The 13519-nt window shown below is 36.3% G+C and overlaps 1 protein-coding gene and 1 pseudogene across 1 annotated transcript; both read left to right on the top strand.

Moving 5' to 3' along the window:
* Positions 1 to 3788: 3788 nt before the first annotated feature.
* Positions 3789 to 8917, top strand: LOC126800154 (probable lipid-A-disaccharide synthase, mitochondrial). The gene is made up of 11 exons (XM_050527437.1): positions 3789 to 3805; positions 4442 to 4692; positions 5052 to 5151; positions 5266 to 5371; positions 5455 to 5678; positions 5865 to 5937; positions 6405 to 6643; positions 7277 to 7503; positions 7636 to 7976; positions 8502 to 8593; positions 8778 to 8917. The coding sequence occupies exons 2-9, from the start codon at positions 4460 to 4462 to the stop codon at positions 7823 to 7825; spliced, it is 1392 nt and encodes a 463-aa protein (XP_050383394.1). The 5' UTR covers positions 3789 to 3805; positions 4442 to 4459; the 3' UTR covers positions 7826 to 7976; positions 8502 to 8593; positions 8778 to 8917.
* LOC126797289 (triacylglycerol lipase 2-like) lies at positions 8465 to 10932 on the top strand (annotated as a pseudogene).
* Positions 10933 to 13519: the final 2587 nt, after the last annotated feature.

The following is a 13519-nucleotide window of genomic DNA, read 5'->3' as shown; positions in this document are numbered from 1 at the left end:
CTTTATGAGTTAGGAAACGCATGTATAGTTAAGTAAACCTTATGATATCTGCATTTGTTTTTGTACGTAATTGTTTTCCTATTATGCTTTGAAGAAGTTGAATTTTTTTGTACTAAAATATAATATAATATTATTAATGAATGATTTTATACTTCAGAGGGGTATAAAATCAATATTTTCCTCTTTGAGTACCATTACACAAGACCACAAGTCCTTAGAGTAATAATTGGAGAGTCTTCGATCCATACATCATCTAAGTGACTTAACTGGTATGAAAATGCATTACAGCACAATTGTCGAAGATGATTAGGATTTGTATTGTTATATATATAATATACTACTGTAATTGTGACTAATTTTCATCCAAATGAGGCGACATTGGGGATGGTTCCCCCGAATCTAGGCAATCTACACGTATGATTATGACGTTTCGATCTACATGTCGGCACCTTGAACGTATGATTCGGTCTAAACTTCAGCACCTTGTATTATACTGTCTCATTTTACAAACAAACTTTAGATACCATGGTTTAATAGAGGATTTATCGATATTGACTGAACGCTAGAGCTAGTACATCACATTTTTTCGTCGCTCACCAAATCACCAATCCCCTATTGTCCACTGCCGCCCCCGACATATATTGACACGGCGATAGCAATAGGCCAATAGCCTATAGGTACTTTCCTGAAGCTTACTCAATTATCAAAACCGATATATAATTCTCTCGTGTGGAAAAGTGGTTACGGGCCCTGTGGTGACACTCGACATAACCTTGGGGATTAATACTAGCTTGTACTTCTCCCTTCTCTATTTATAAACGAAGGCAATTCCTTAGAATTACGTAAGTAGAGACTAGGATTCCTCTTCCGATCCATTCAGTTCATCAGGCCAGATGACTCTTACTTCAGCTATCAAGAAATTTCTCCGGCTAGCCCAGAACAGTATCCCATTATTTGATGTTCCTATTTCCGACCCGGAAACAGTGCTGCCTGCTCATCAGAAACCAAAACACCAAGACTTGGACTGGGGAAAGATACTTGTGGTGTTCAGCTTAGCATCAGCAATTGAGATAGCTCTCCTCTCCGTCCAAATTGAGTCCCAACAACTCCCCCTAGATTTCTACTTTCTCGAGCTCGCTATTTTGCTTGCGTTTTCTTGTTTCTTTACCAGCAGGACAGTCCATTCCAACTGTCCTATGATTTCTCGGGCGCTTGAGCGCTTTGGCATCTTCTTTGGAGTTACTGCATTCTTCATATCCATCGCTATTCCATTTCCAGCTCTGTGGTTCAAATGTGTTGCGTGCTTAGTCTATGCAGTTTCTTGGCTTGCGATCATTTTATGCAACTCCTCATCGTCTTCTATCTGCTAAACTTGGGAGTAATGACTTGGCATGAATCCGCGGCAGAGCTAGTCAATCAAACATGTCTGTATATATACTATCTATGACTAATAACATGTCTTTTGTAAGAAAAAATAGTCGTGTTATGGCTGATAAAGTGCTGCACAACAGAGGACTCATATGTGTTGGTGAAAGTTTAGGGTTTACGGTTTAGGTTCCCAGAACAGTTTAGAATTTTTTTAAATATATATATATATATATATATATAAGAAAGAAATATATAAATCAGATTATGATTCTATTTAAAAATTATATAATTCCTTTTATATTGGTGTAAATTAATTAAAAAATTGTCTCTAAAAATTATCTTTACAATTCGATATGTCATCTAAGGACAGTTTTAGAAAATGAAGTGGGTAAAATAAGTAAATTTAATGTTAAATTTAAAATGTGGGATGAAATAAGTAGAAATGGTGAACAAAGTAGATAGTAGGGTGACAATAGCCGCGCCCTAAATTTATATACTCTTTCAGTGGCGGATCCAAGAATTAGAGTCCGGGTGGGCTTGAGTTCTCTATTAAAATAAAAAAATTACAATGAAAAATCTCGGTGGTGCGAGAAACGTATAATTGGGACAAAAGATACACCTAGTGAGGGCGGGGGGATGACATAGTTAGTATGACCCCTCAATTTTATTCAGTCATGGATCACCAATTTAGTATTTGAATGCCAGGAACCCAAAGGCCAATATGTCATTGTTTGATTCCTCCTCTCACTTCATGCATGCATTTGTGTAGGGACTCTAGACACAAACCCAACAAAATTCGAAACAAACTAGAAGAGAATCACATCAAATAAGAAAACTCAATTAATTGTTCTATTCAAATTGAAAATAATTAAAGTTTATTCTTACAATATGTAATTCACTGAAGAAAACAAAATGGAGGAGTCAAATAAGTAGAATTTGGTGGATTAGTCTGACAAACTATGGTAGGACTGTAAGACTATGAATTTGATTGAGTCTCCTCAGCAAGTACGCGTTAACATAGAGACTGAGAGGTCAAGAGGAATAGACCAGGAGTTGTTTATGTCTAATATCGTGTGTGTGTGTATATATATATATATATACAGTCACTATCCAGAGTGAACCTTTACTCTGAAATTACAGAGTGAAGTTCTAATTTTGGCACACTTTTCGGTCAAATTTTTTCACTATAAGTAATTCAATATTTCGGTATGTTATTTAAGAAAATCTCTACAAAATTTCATCCAGTTTAATAATGGTTTGAGCTTTCAAAATCGAGATTTACACGAACGGTTCACGTTGAACAACTTTAATTCGTTCATTGATTTAATTTTATTTCAATACCTTAGCAATGTCAGAATTGGATGAAATTTTGTAGAGGTGATCTTGAATAGCATACCTAAATATTGAATCACTTATAGTGAAAACAATTGACTGAAAAATGTGCCAAAATTAGAAATTCACTATGTAATTTCAGAGTGAATGTTCATTCTGGATAGAGACTATATATATATATATATATATATATATACATACAAGGTTGTTCACATAAGGAGGTTCTTATCTTAGCTTAAGGTACATATTTTCATTTTTGACTAACCTTTCGATCGAGTTTTCACATCTCCACCGTCTAATATCTAGGTTATAACGTATAGATCATTTCCACAAAATTTCAGCCGATTTCATGATCGCTAAGGTATCGAACTAATCAAAACCAATGGACGTATTGAATTTGCCGAACATGAACCGTTCATATTTTAAGTAGAAAATCGAAGTTATGAGTATCTTAACGGTTATTGAATCGACTGAAATTTTGTGGAGATGATCTATATGTTCTTACCTAGATATCAAGTGGAGATGTGAAAACTCGATCGAAATGTTAGTTAAAAATGAAAATCCGTACCTTAAGATAAGATAAAGACCTCTTTATATATATATATATATATATATATATATCCCTAGGTTTTTTTCTCCCCAAAAATTCTTGACCCCAACCGACCTTAGGCTTAGATCCACCCCTGTACTCTTCTATTGATGAAATTTCGGTTACAAGTCTATTATGTCATGTACATGTTGTTCTTTTGGAATAAACGTCATGAATTAAGGAGACCCAATTTCGTGCCACTGGCTACAAAACTCGTCATATTGAGCTCCTACATGGTTTACATGTACGAATATAATCAATACTAAAACATGAGATGATGAGATAGGCCAATACCTTGATGCTGAAGAAACATAAAAAAAAACTGATTGATGAACAAAGAAACACCAAAATATATGCACCAAACCCATCTTGGGTGGAAAATTGTTGAATATTGGGCTAGTCTAGTTTGGGCCAAACCCAGAAGAAACTATTGAACGGACTGTGAACTGCACTGAATAAGCAGAGCCAGCCGAGGGCCTCCGTCGTCTTTCGTCCACTTCGAGGAGGAGCTCAACTGTAAGTGTCTCCTCTTTAACTCTGCAATTCCTCTTCGGTCTCTTACAAATCTCATTGTTTGTCCCCCTTAAAATGGCGATACAGTAAACTGGGTCCTTTTGTTTATGGGAATCTAAATTGTGAATCTTACTTCTTGTCGAAAACCACTTCCTGTTTCCTGGATTCTAATTGTTGCTTTCATCTAACCAAGCTCTTATATGGATTTGAATGCCCTTATGCTTGTACTGAATCTGTATGTTTGACCCTCAAGCTCAACTGCATTTGTTTTCCTACTTATTTGACTACTTATTCTGCTTGAAAAGATGTTAGCTTGAAAAGATGCCTGTAGAAGATGATTAAGATTGGTGATGACAATGTATTATGCTTTTAGTGGATTCATTTAACCTGATAGATATGATTCAGTTGTAATTGAAATTAATGCCTAATGGTTGATACATATCTCAGTAGTTATAGTTTCGGTTCATGATTAAAGGATGTGTTCTGAGTCTTTACATGAAGGAAATGAATGTTGTAAGAGAATCGGAAGATAAAGAAACTTTTTTTTTTAGGTTGAACTGTTATGATTCAATTGGTTTTGCGTGTGTGGGCTTCGAAGACTTTTGTTGATGAACTTCTTTTCTTGTGTCCATGAACCAGAATGCTTAGATATTGGGTATGTGGTTCAGAACTATATGGAATGTGGAAGGTGGGAATGTTCTCGGGTTCTCAAGGTTGATGAGAAGATATACATCGGTAAACAGGAGTGTAATAGACATGGCTGCTAAAGATGGGGAGCTGAGGGTCTTTGTAGTTTCTGGAGAGGTTTCTGGTGACACCATTGGCTCTCGTCTGATGTCATCTCTAAAGAAGCTCTCTCCTATTCCAGTCCGCTTTTCTGGTGTTGGAGGGTAAGTTTTTACTTTTCGGGCAGTCATGTCAAAAATTAATAGTGTTCCTCATGGAGATCCTTTGTCATGTGATTATTATACTAGCTTCTGCATGTCCATCCAAGTAATTGACTTTTTTTTATCTATCCAACAAAATATGTTTGTACTGGACAACTTAATTATGTAATTATTGAAGATTGGCTTTATGTTATCTGTATCTGTTTCTGTTCTTAATGAAGGATGACTCATAGAGATGACAACTTTGTAAAAAAAAAAAAACTGGTTTTTCTAAATAGTTTGTTGTTTCAATGGTTTCAGATAAAAACTTCTCTGATTGTCTTAAAGAATTTCTCTTTTTCTCACTCACTCCATATGTTCAGGACCAAGATGTCCAGTCAAGGATTAGATTCTGTTTTTCCTATGGAGGATATTGCTGTGATGGGATTGTTGGAGTTATTGCCTCATCTAATTAAACTCAGAGTGAGTGTGATACGCATATTGTTCAATTCTGTTATGACTGATGTGTTTAAATATTCTATACTTCATAGTCTTTTTTTAACAAGGATGGTTACAATACTGGAACATCTGTGTCAGGTGAAGTTGCATGAGACAATAGAAGCTGCTCTTCTGTTTCAACCTCATGTTGTGGTAACAGTAGATTCCAAGGGTTTCTCTTTCCGTCTTCTAAAGCAGTTACGGGGTAATATAAACCAACTTCTTGGAGTTCTAGTGATCTTTTAGTGATATGCAGTGTTTGGAAAGTGGGCATATGCTTTTTTGCAGCTAGATACAGTCAAGAAAGGATCAAGATTCCATCACACTTTCATTATGTAGCCCCATCATTCTGGGCTTGGAAAGGGGGCGAAGCAAGGCTCAGTGGCTTAGCTGGATTTGTGGATCATGTTCTGTGTATACTTCCAAATGAAGAAGAAATTTGTAGATCAAATGGATTGGTTGCAACCTTTGTCGGCCACCCTATACTGGAGGATGTGTGCGAGTTGAATTTGGTACTCCTTTGTCTTCTCTTCCTGTTGATAACTATACTGAATAGTATTTCACACTGGATGCGGCAGATCCCTATTTTGATCTTCTTCATTGCCAAAAATTGAGAGGCAAACATAATGTAGTACTAAAAAATGCTGTTCAAGTTTCACTTGTATATTAGTACTAATACGTCCTATTGTGTCTGCAAGGATACTTCACCACATGAATGGATAATAGAAGGAAACTCTGAAATTTTCAGAAGGGATCATGCAATACCTACAGGTAAGATTCAATAAAGTTCATTATTGTAAAGTTTTATTGTATGTAGTACCTGAGTGTAGTCAAATTTGCTGATGCACCCTTGTAAATCTTTTTGAATGCACATTATCACTGTGAATGGCTTTTCCTTCTTTTCTTCTTCGTCTATCATCTTACATCATCGGCAAACTCGAACATAAAAACATCATTTCACCTCCTGCTCCTTTATCATCTGAGGATACACTCGGCGGCCTTCAAGTTTGACAGCTGTTTATAGGTTTTCTTGAATTCAAGTGTTGAATGAGAAGTTCCTTGTCATTTTTATGAAATATAGTATCTAGATCATATTTTATCTGATAATTCTTTCTTCATCAACTCTATTTATTCACACCATCTATGGTACAGAGTGTGTCAGGGGACTCTATATCTCTAACTCTTTAAGTCTCTTTCGATATTAAAAACCTAAAATTTGTGAAATTTGATTTGCAAAGGGGCCACAATAATTTCCTTGCTTCCGGGAAGCAGATTACAGGAGGTCACCAGAATGCTTTCACTCTTCGCAAGTACGGTTGAACTATTAAAAGACTCTGTTCCTGATTTGGTACCAGTGATCCATGTCGCTGCAAATCAGCATGTGAAGGACTATATCACTGAATTTATCAACAAGTGGCCTGTGTCTGCTATAATGATTCCAGGAGGATCTCTGCACCAGAAATATAATGCATTCAGTGTAAGGAAAAACAATTCGTATAGTACTCATTTATTGTTATATGCCCCATTAGTACTTTGACCAATTGGCTTCTGGATGCAAATGAAAGAAGGGTTTTTACCCATAACTACTATTAACCAAAATTGTAGTTAACAGGTCTAATCTTGGCCAAAGCAAAATCGTAACACTTGGAGTGCATGAGTAATTAAGTAGCAAGGAAAGTTCACTGCAGCTGATAAATAGACACGCGAGACTCAAAATCTCGTGCTAAAAAGCGTGGAGGTTCGAGTCCTCTTCAAGGCATAATATTAAATATTGAGAATATTGATCATAGTATAGAACTATTATATAGCAGTCAATTTATGTGTTCAATAAAGTGATTATGGTCTAGGGGATCATAATTTCACATATATTGATCTCCAGGAATTTAGTTAATCTTATCTGTATATGTTTTGACGTACTTATCCCAGTTTATTGGCAGAAATTGAAATTTGTATTTCAATTTGGTAGCTAGTGATATGCATAACATGAGCATCCAACAAGGCCCGGAACCAATTTTCCTTTAGTTTGGTATCTGCATCCTATTTAAATATATCTATTCTACAGTATCTTTTGTTAATTGTTACCCTTTGATTTGAGATTCTCTTTTTGCAGGCAAGCAGTGTGGCATTATGTGCTTCTGGAACAGTTGCTTTGGAGTTGCAGCTTGCACGGTTACCATGTGTAGTTGCTTATCGAGCTCATTTTCTAACTGAGTGGATTATTCGCTATAAAGCTAAGATATCTTACATCTCCCTCCCAAATATCTTGTTGGATTCATATATAATACCTGAAGCACTCTTTCAAGCATGCACTCCAGCAAAGCTAGCCTCATTAATTTTGTGAGTTTTATTGACATTTCATTTAGAACCTATGCATGACCTCTTTTCAGGGTTTCAGTTTTGTATTGAAATACTACGGATCTATAATTTTAAAGGTTCTCAATTTCATAATAATATGCACATTCACCACAGGAATATGTTAAATGATGATGGCCTCCAAGAAAAACAGATTGTTGCTGCTGAAAAGGTTACCGGACTTCTGTGTGCATTGCCTAGAAATATACAGAACTTAGAAGAGCCGCATCGAAGATTGAGGTTACCTCATTCCACACCGAGTATGATAGCAGCATCGACAATACTTTACCATGAGAAGCCATCATGAGTAGTCCCTTTTTTTTGTTTTGTTTTAACTGTACCATGCAACTACCGCACTATTGGTAATTGATACACGAAATATTAAGGAAAGTCAATTGATCATATCAACTGGAATCCTTCTGCACTTGAATGATCATGGCAAACCTACGTATGATTAAGTGCGTTTTCTATCTCTCTTTTCTACATTGCTTAATCCCATAAGGTTACAGTAATTCAATCAGAATATATAACGTATACTGAAAACTGAAAGTATATATTATGTCTATGAATAAGATGGCACAGACATTAAAACACTTTAGTTTCTCACTACTTATAAACAAATAGTTTTGTACTGAAGAATAATTATATATGAATGAGATGTTACATGCATTAAAACTGTTTAGTCTCTTACTATTGTATAAGTAATAGTAATTCGTAGTTTCATTCGGAAGAATTATACACAATACTGAAGATCTGGCATAATATGTCGAAGTTTGACCTGCATATTCCAAATCTAAATTTAAATTCAATACCAACTAAGTGACGATTTTTGTGAATTAAAGTTCTGATCGATCTCTATGTGCATGGTGTTTGTTTGCTATAAATAACACAAGCTGTGGAAACTCGTTTCCGTAAACCAGAGAATCACAATCAATCTAGCTCTAAAATGGACAGTTATTCAACAAGCCCTCTGTTTTTTGTAGCTTTGTGCTTTTGCAGCTGCAACAATCTTGATCAAAATGGTATATGCAAATCACTAGTGGAGACACAAGGCTATACTGGCCAAGACCATCAAGTACGCAATTCATGAACTGTCAGAAATGCTTTGCTTAGCTCTATGTTTGTCAGTTTCCCTTTTCTACTCTTTATCTCTCCATATAAGTTGCATGCATGAGAGAGGGAGTTAATTTGATATACGTTGTTAGCTCATTTCCTTACCTTTCTAGCTCTATCGTGGAAATTTTGATGGAATATTTCAGGTAACTACAGAAGATGGTTACATCCTCGGACTACAGAGGATTCCAACTGGAAAGTCCAATACCAATTATTCGACTACTCAGAAGCAGCCGGTTGTACTACAACATGGGCTTAGCGGGGTTTGTACCTTATTAACTGTCATGAGAGACCTTTTATTACAATATATCAAGTACAAATGCACACATTGACTGCTTGAGAAAATTTATTAGCGGGGTTATACTCAATCCGCCATAATCCAGATCAAGTTTTGGTGTTTTTCTTGGCCGGATAAAGGGTTTGATGTATGGCTTGCTAATGCTCGGGGAACACGGTCTAGCCAGGGACATAATTCACTGATGAGTACTAGTGGTCCGGTAAATATTTTGGTTTAACAAATGGTAGTGATAAGCATTGTAATTGATCACATCATTACTGATGTCAACATGATCTCCAATGAAACTGTAGACTTACTGGGAATGGACATGGGATCAATTGGCAGCTTATGATCTTCCTGCTTACTTCAATTATGTGAACAATCAAACAGGACAGAAAGTGCACTATGTTGGCCATTCATTGGTAAGTTCCTTTTACTTCAATGAATAACAAAATGATATACAAGGATGACTTAGGCATCAAGTATCTGAATTACAGGGAACGTTGTCAGTACTAGCCGCCTTGTCACAACAAAAGCTCAGTAACACACTAAGATCAGCTGCTTTGCTTTGCCCAATTGTTTATCCGGGTCAGATTACCACGCTGTTGGGAAGAATTTCTGCTCAATCATATACTGCTGAAGTAACACTACTCTTGACTTAACTTAATTTGTAATTAACCAAATTTAGAATCAAATGATGAATTCTCCAGAATTGGTTATATGTTTCATTCAACAGGGTCTCTGCGCCGCTGGTATCCAGGAATATCCTCCTCCAGGGTGAGCGTTCATGAAATATGTAAAAATTAATTAACTAATTCTGCTTCTCTAGAATGTCATTTGCATGATGAACTGTACTACATATATACAGTAATCCAGTTCGGTCATGTAGTACAGTTCATCATGCAAATGACATTCTAGAGAAGCAGAATTAGTTAATTAGAGTAAGGTTGATGACATTCTAGAGATGCACCATATTTTACAGATGCAAATACATGAAGAATTGAAGATTTGTAGCAATATTGTAGAACAGACCCTAGGACATGAAAGACTTACTTTGAGACAGATGCACCATATTGTTTGTGGAAGTGGGAGTCTGGCAGCAAGTAGGACCTGTAGAATGTAAAACAAAAAGGCAAGCTGGACATTGTAGAATGTCATCAACCTTGCTCTAAATTCTAATAGGCAAGCTGGACAGAATTTGGAGACTTTTGGCTCACAACCGGGGGTGGATTGCACCAACCGTAACCGGTAATCCTATTGTTGAGCTTTTCTCACAGCCAATCTGACTTGCAAGTACTGCTTCTTTTGTTGATGATGATTGACCTACATTTTTCAAAAATCTTCTTTTCCATTCTACAGGTCCTACTTGCTGCCAGACTCCTATAAGTTCAAATCTTATCTTTCAGCATATACCACAATCCACTTCCACAAAAAATATGGTGCTTCTGTCTCAAAGTAAGTCTTTCATGTCCTAGGGTCTGTTCTACAATATTGCTACAAATCTTCAATTCGTAATCTCTGTATTTGGATTATCGACGGTGATCAGGAGAGGAACAATAACAATGTTTGATTACGTTTTCCCGGCTATTAACATGCAACACTACAATCAGCTTACTCCTCCAATGTACAACATGGCAAGCATTCCGAAAGATGTTCCTCTTTTCTTCGGCTATGGAGAGAGAGAGAGATGCACTTTCGGATGTCAACGATGTGAAGGCTTTGCTTAATGACCTGAAAGATCATGACAGGGCCAAACTTGTGGAGCAATATATTGAGGAGTATGCTCATATGGATTTCATTATGGCTGGGAAATGCCAATGAAAAAGTCTACGATCCTCTAATCACTTTCTTCGGTAAGAGTCTTTACTCCCTAGTTTGTAGTTCAGATCTTTCTTTTGTCTTTCATTTATCAATTTCTTGAGGTTCTTCTCCCTTTTTTTGTAGTTTTTTTACACAACTTAAAAGAAGAGTTGCGATCAAGAACCGTTTGTACATCGTCCCCCAACTGATCAAACGAAAAGCTGGATGAAGGAATGCCAACATGAAGCAACAAGAGATCATTTCACGTAGAGCAGCGAATTCGAAGTAGTCAGAAAAAATTGCTTTAGTAGTAGTCTCGTAGCTATGTATGCATCTTTTCGTAATACCTATAGCTTTTGATAATCTCTTTGTTAACTTTGATTTCTTCGGAATAAAGTGCTGATTAGTCCTTGTCATGATATAATTGATATACTACGTACTACATAGTTAAGAACAAAGAAGTGAAAGCATTCAAAGTAGAGAAAATTAGTGGTCGGTTTGAACATGCATGCTCTACAAATGCTACTGGGTGTATCTTAGAAGGTTAACTATGTAGAAGTGTAGGGCAAAGAAAAAACTACAAAACAAAACATATCATATTATTCATATATTTGTATACTGATGAGCAACATGATGAAAATATAAGAACATTTTCTGTCATCATATTAATTCTCAGTAACTTAACGAAATCTTTTGCAATATTATTCTATTTCTTGCATAAATATAATTGGTCTCAAATCTGAGAGACTGAGACGTACAAGTCATGCACGTACGCGTTGCATGTCGACATGTCGGCTTTTTGTAGATCTATGATATGCACTTAACAATGCTGACATTTAGGGCAGTCTTCCCCTTCAAATGCAAGCTAAGCCTCAAGACTAGCTCAACTAGAACAAACTCCTCAAGCTCTCACACCAAACCACAGCTTATTATAGTAATCTAGACTCTCTTTAAAACCCCCAACTCCTTCATCACTCCCATTTTACGCTATCAACTCAATTAAGCTCACCAAATACTCATCCGTATACGAAGATTCACACACATATCAGACGCACACAAACGCTCCTCCAGCTCGACAAAAACTTCACAAGCCTCGTCGTTGCACATTAAGAATGGCTGTGTCAAGAGGAGTGCTTCTGTTTTGCCTAGTTACTCTCTTCATCAGCCTGTGCTGTTTCAAAGTCACTGAGGCCGACACCGAAAGCTGTGGAGGGAAGGAGGCAGACAAGAATGACCAATGCCGGGAAGATCCCAGTGATGAAATTGACCATGATGTCGATGATACATACAAGGTTGTAAACAAGGTTTCAGTGACTTACACCCAAAGAGATGCAGTTAATCAAGATCCGCAAGCAGAAGGCGCGGCTGAGGCAGGAATAGTTGATGAGCATGATCCACATGTGGTCGTACTGGGACACTGAGTCAATCGGTGCTAGCTACCTAAGCTGATGCATTCTTACATTTCATATTTTGTCCGATCCCATGCCATTTAATTAAGTTGTTTCATATATCTATAGTCTGTTTAATTCTAGCCGTATTATCATCTATTCCACGGGGTTTAGTTATCATGAACTATTGTACCCTCTATTGTTTATGATGATTAATTAGATGTCCTTCATTTATAACTTATGATGAAGTAAAAAAACCAAAAAAATTATGATGAAGTAAAACAGTTCTCGTGAATGATTATGTAAGAGGATTTGTTCGAAAAAGCACATAATTAACTTCATTTCATATAATTCTGAAATTCCAATATTTCTATTATATGAACTATTCTATTCCTCAAGCTAGAATGATGAGTTAATTTACTATCTGAAGAAGCAATGTTTATGTGCAATGTTTTTTTTTTATCTGAATGTTTATATGCAATGTGAGGCCATGCCAAACAGGCATAGTTTCTAGATCATCTTAGCAACCGAGATTTTGCAATTATAACAACAAAACCTAACAAAGTTGAGGAAATCGCCGAGATACAATTAATATCTTAACTTAGCATATTAGTTTCAACGGTAGTGATATGACCGCCAATAGGCAATAACAAATTTTAATTAATCCGCACTTCCAAGCCTTCGAATTTGTGCCTATTCTTAAACCAAAAGTGCGCTTATAAATTAGCTGCAAAAACGAACACACCCTTATTCATAAACTAAGGATGGCAGTCATGTTCAAAGCAATAAGTATTTTGTGCCTAATTCTGTTTGTATCAATTTTGGTTGAAGAAGTAGATGGCAGGAAGTATATAGACTACGAAGCTGTCAAAAAATACAAACGTCCAGGATGCAGCAGTAAGAATCTAGGCAATTGTTACAAAGAAAAGGAAAATCGAGAGCCAGGAAGTGCAAATCCATATCAAAGAGGTTGTAGTCCAATAACGCGATGCAGGATTAGTGGATGACTTGCCCGGAAAACGAATTGGGTGTAGGAGCAAAACAAGTGACACCAACATACATATGAGCGTAGTCACGGATTTAAAATATTAATGTGAGCTTATAGTGATCAGCAATCTATTAATTACGTATGTACTGTAAGATAAATTGAGAGACTATGTACTTTATTATACAAATAAATGTGACAGCGCCACTGTTATACAAGACCGGAGAAACGTATATTAAGCTTATATATTCATCTAAGAACAGGTTGACTATGAAAGAACTAATCTCACTTGGATGTTTTATTAGGCTGGCATGGATGTGAAGCTCCTATCTGGGTATGTATTCTCGATTTATATGTCTTTTGTGAGGAGGTTTAGACATGCTTGTACTACAATCGCATGTTAGGTAAGTAGTAGATGATCTAGATCCATTTGTTCAT

This window comes from Argentina anserina, chromosome 6, assembly GCF_933775445.1.
Source record: "Argentina anserina chromosome 6, drPotAnse1.1, whole genome shotgun sequence".
NCBI lineage: Eukaryota > Viridiplantae > Streptophyta > Magnoliopsida > Rosales > Rosaceae > Argentina > Argentina anserina.
The sequence above is the reverse complement of the archived record's forward strand: the minus strand, read 5'-3'. Positions and strand labels throughout refer to the sequence as shown.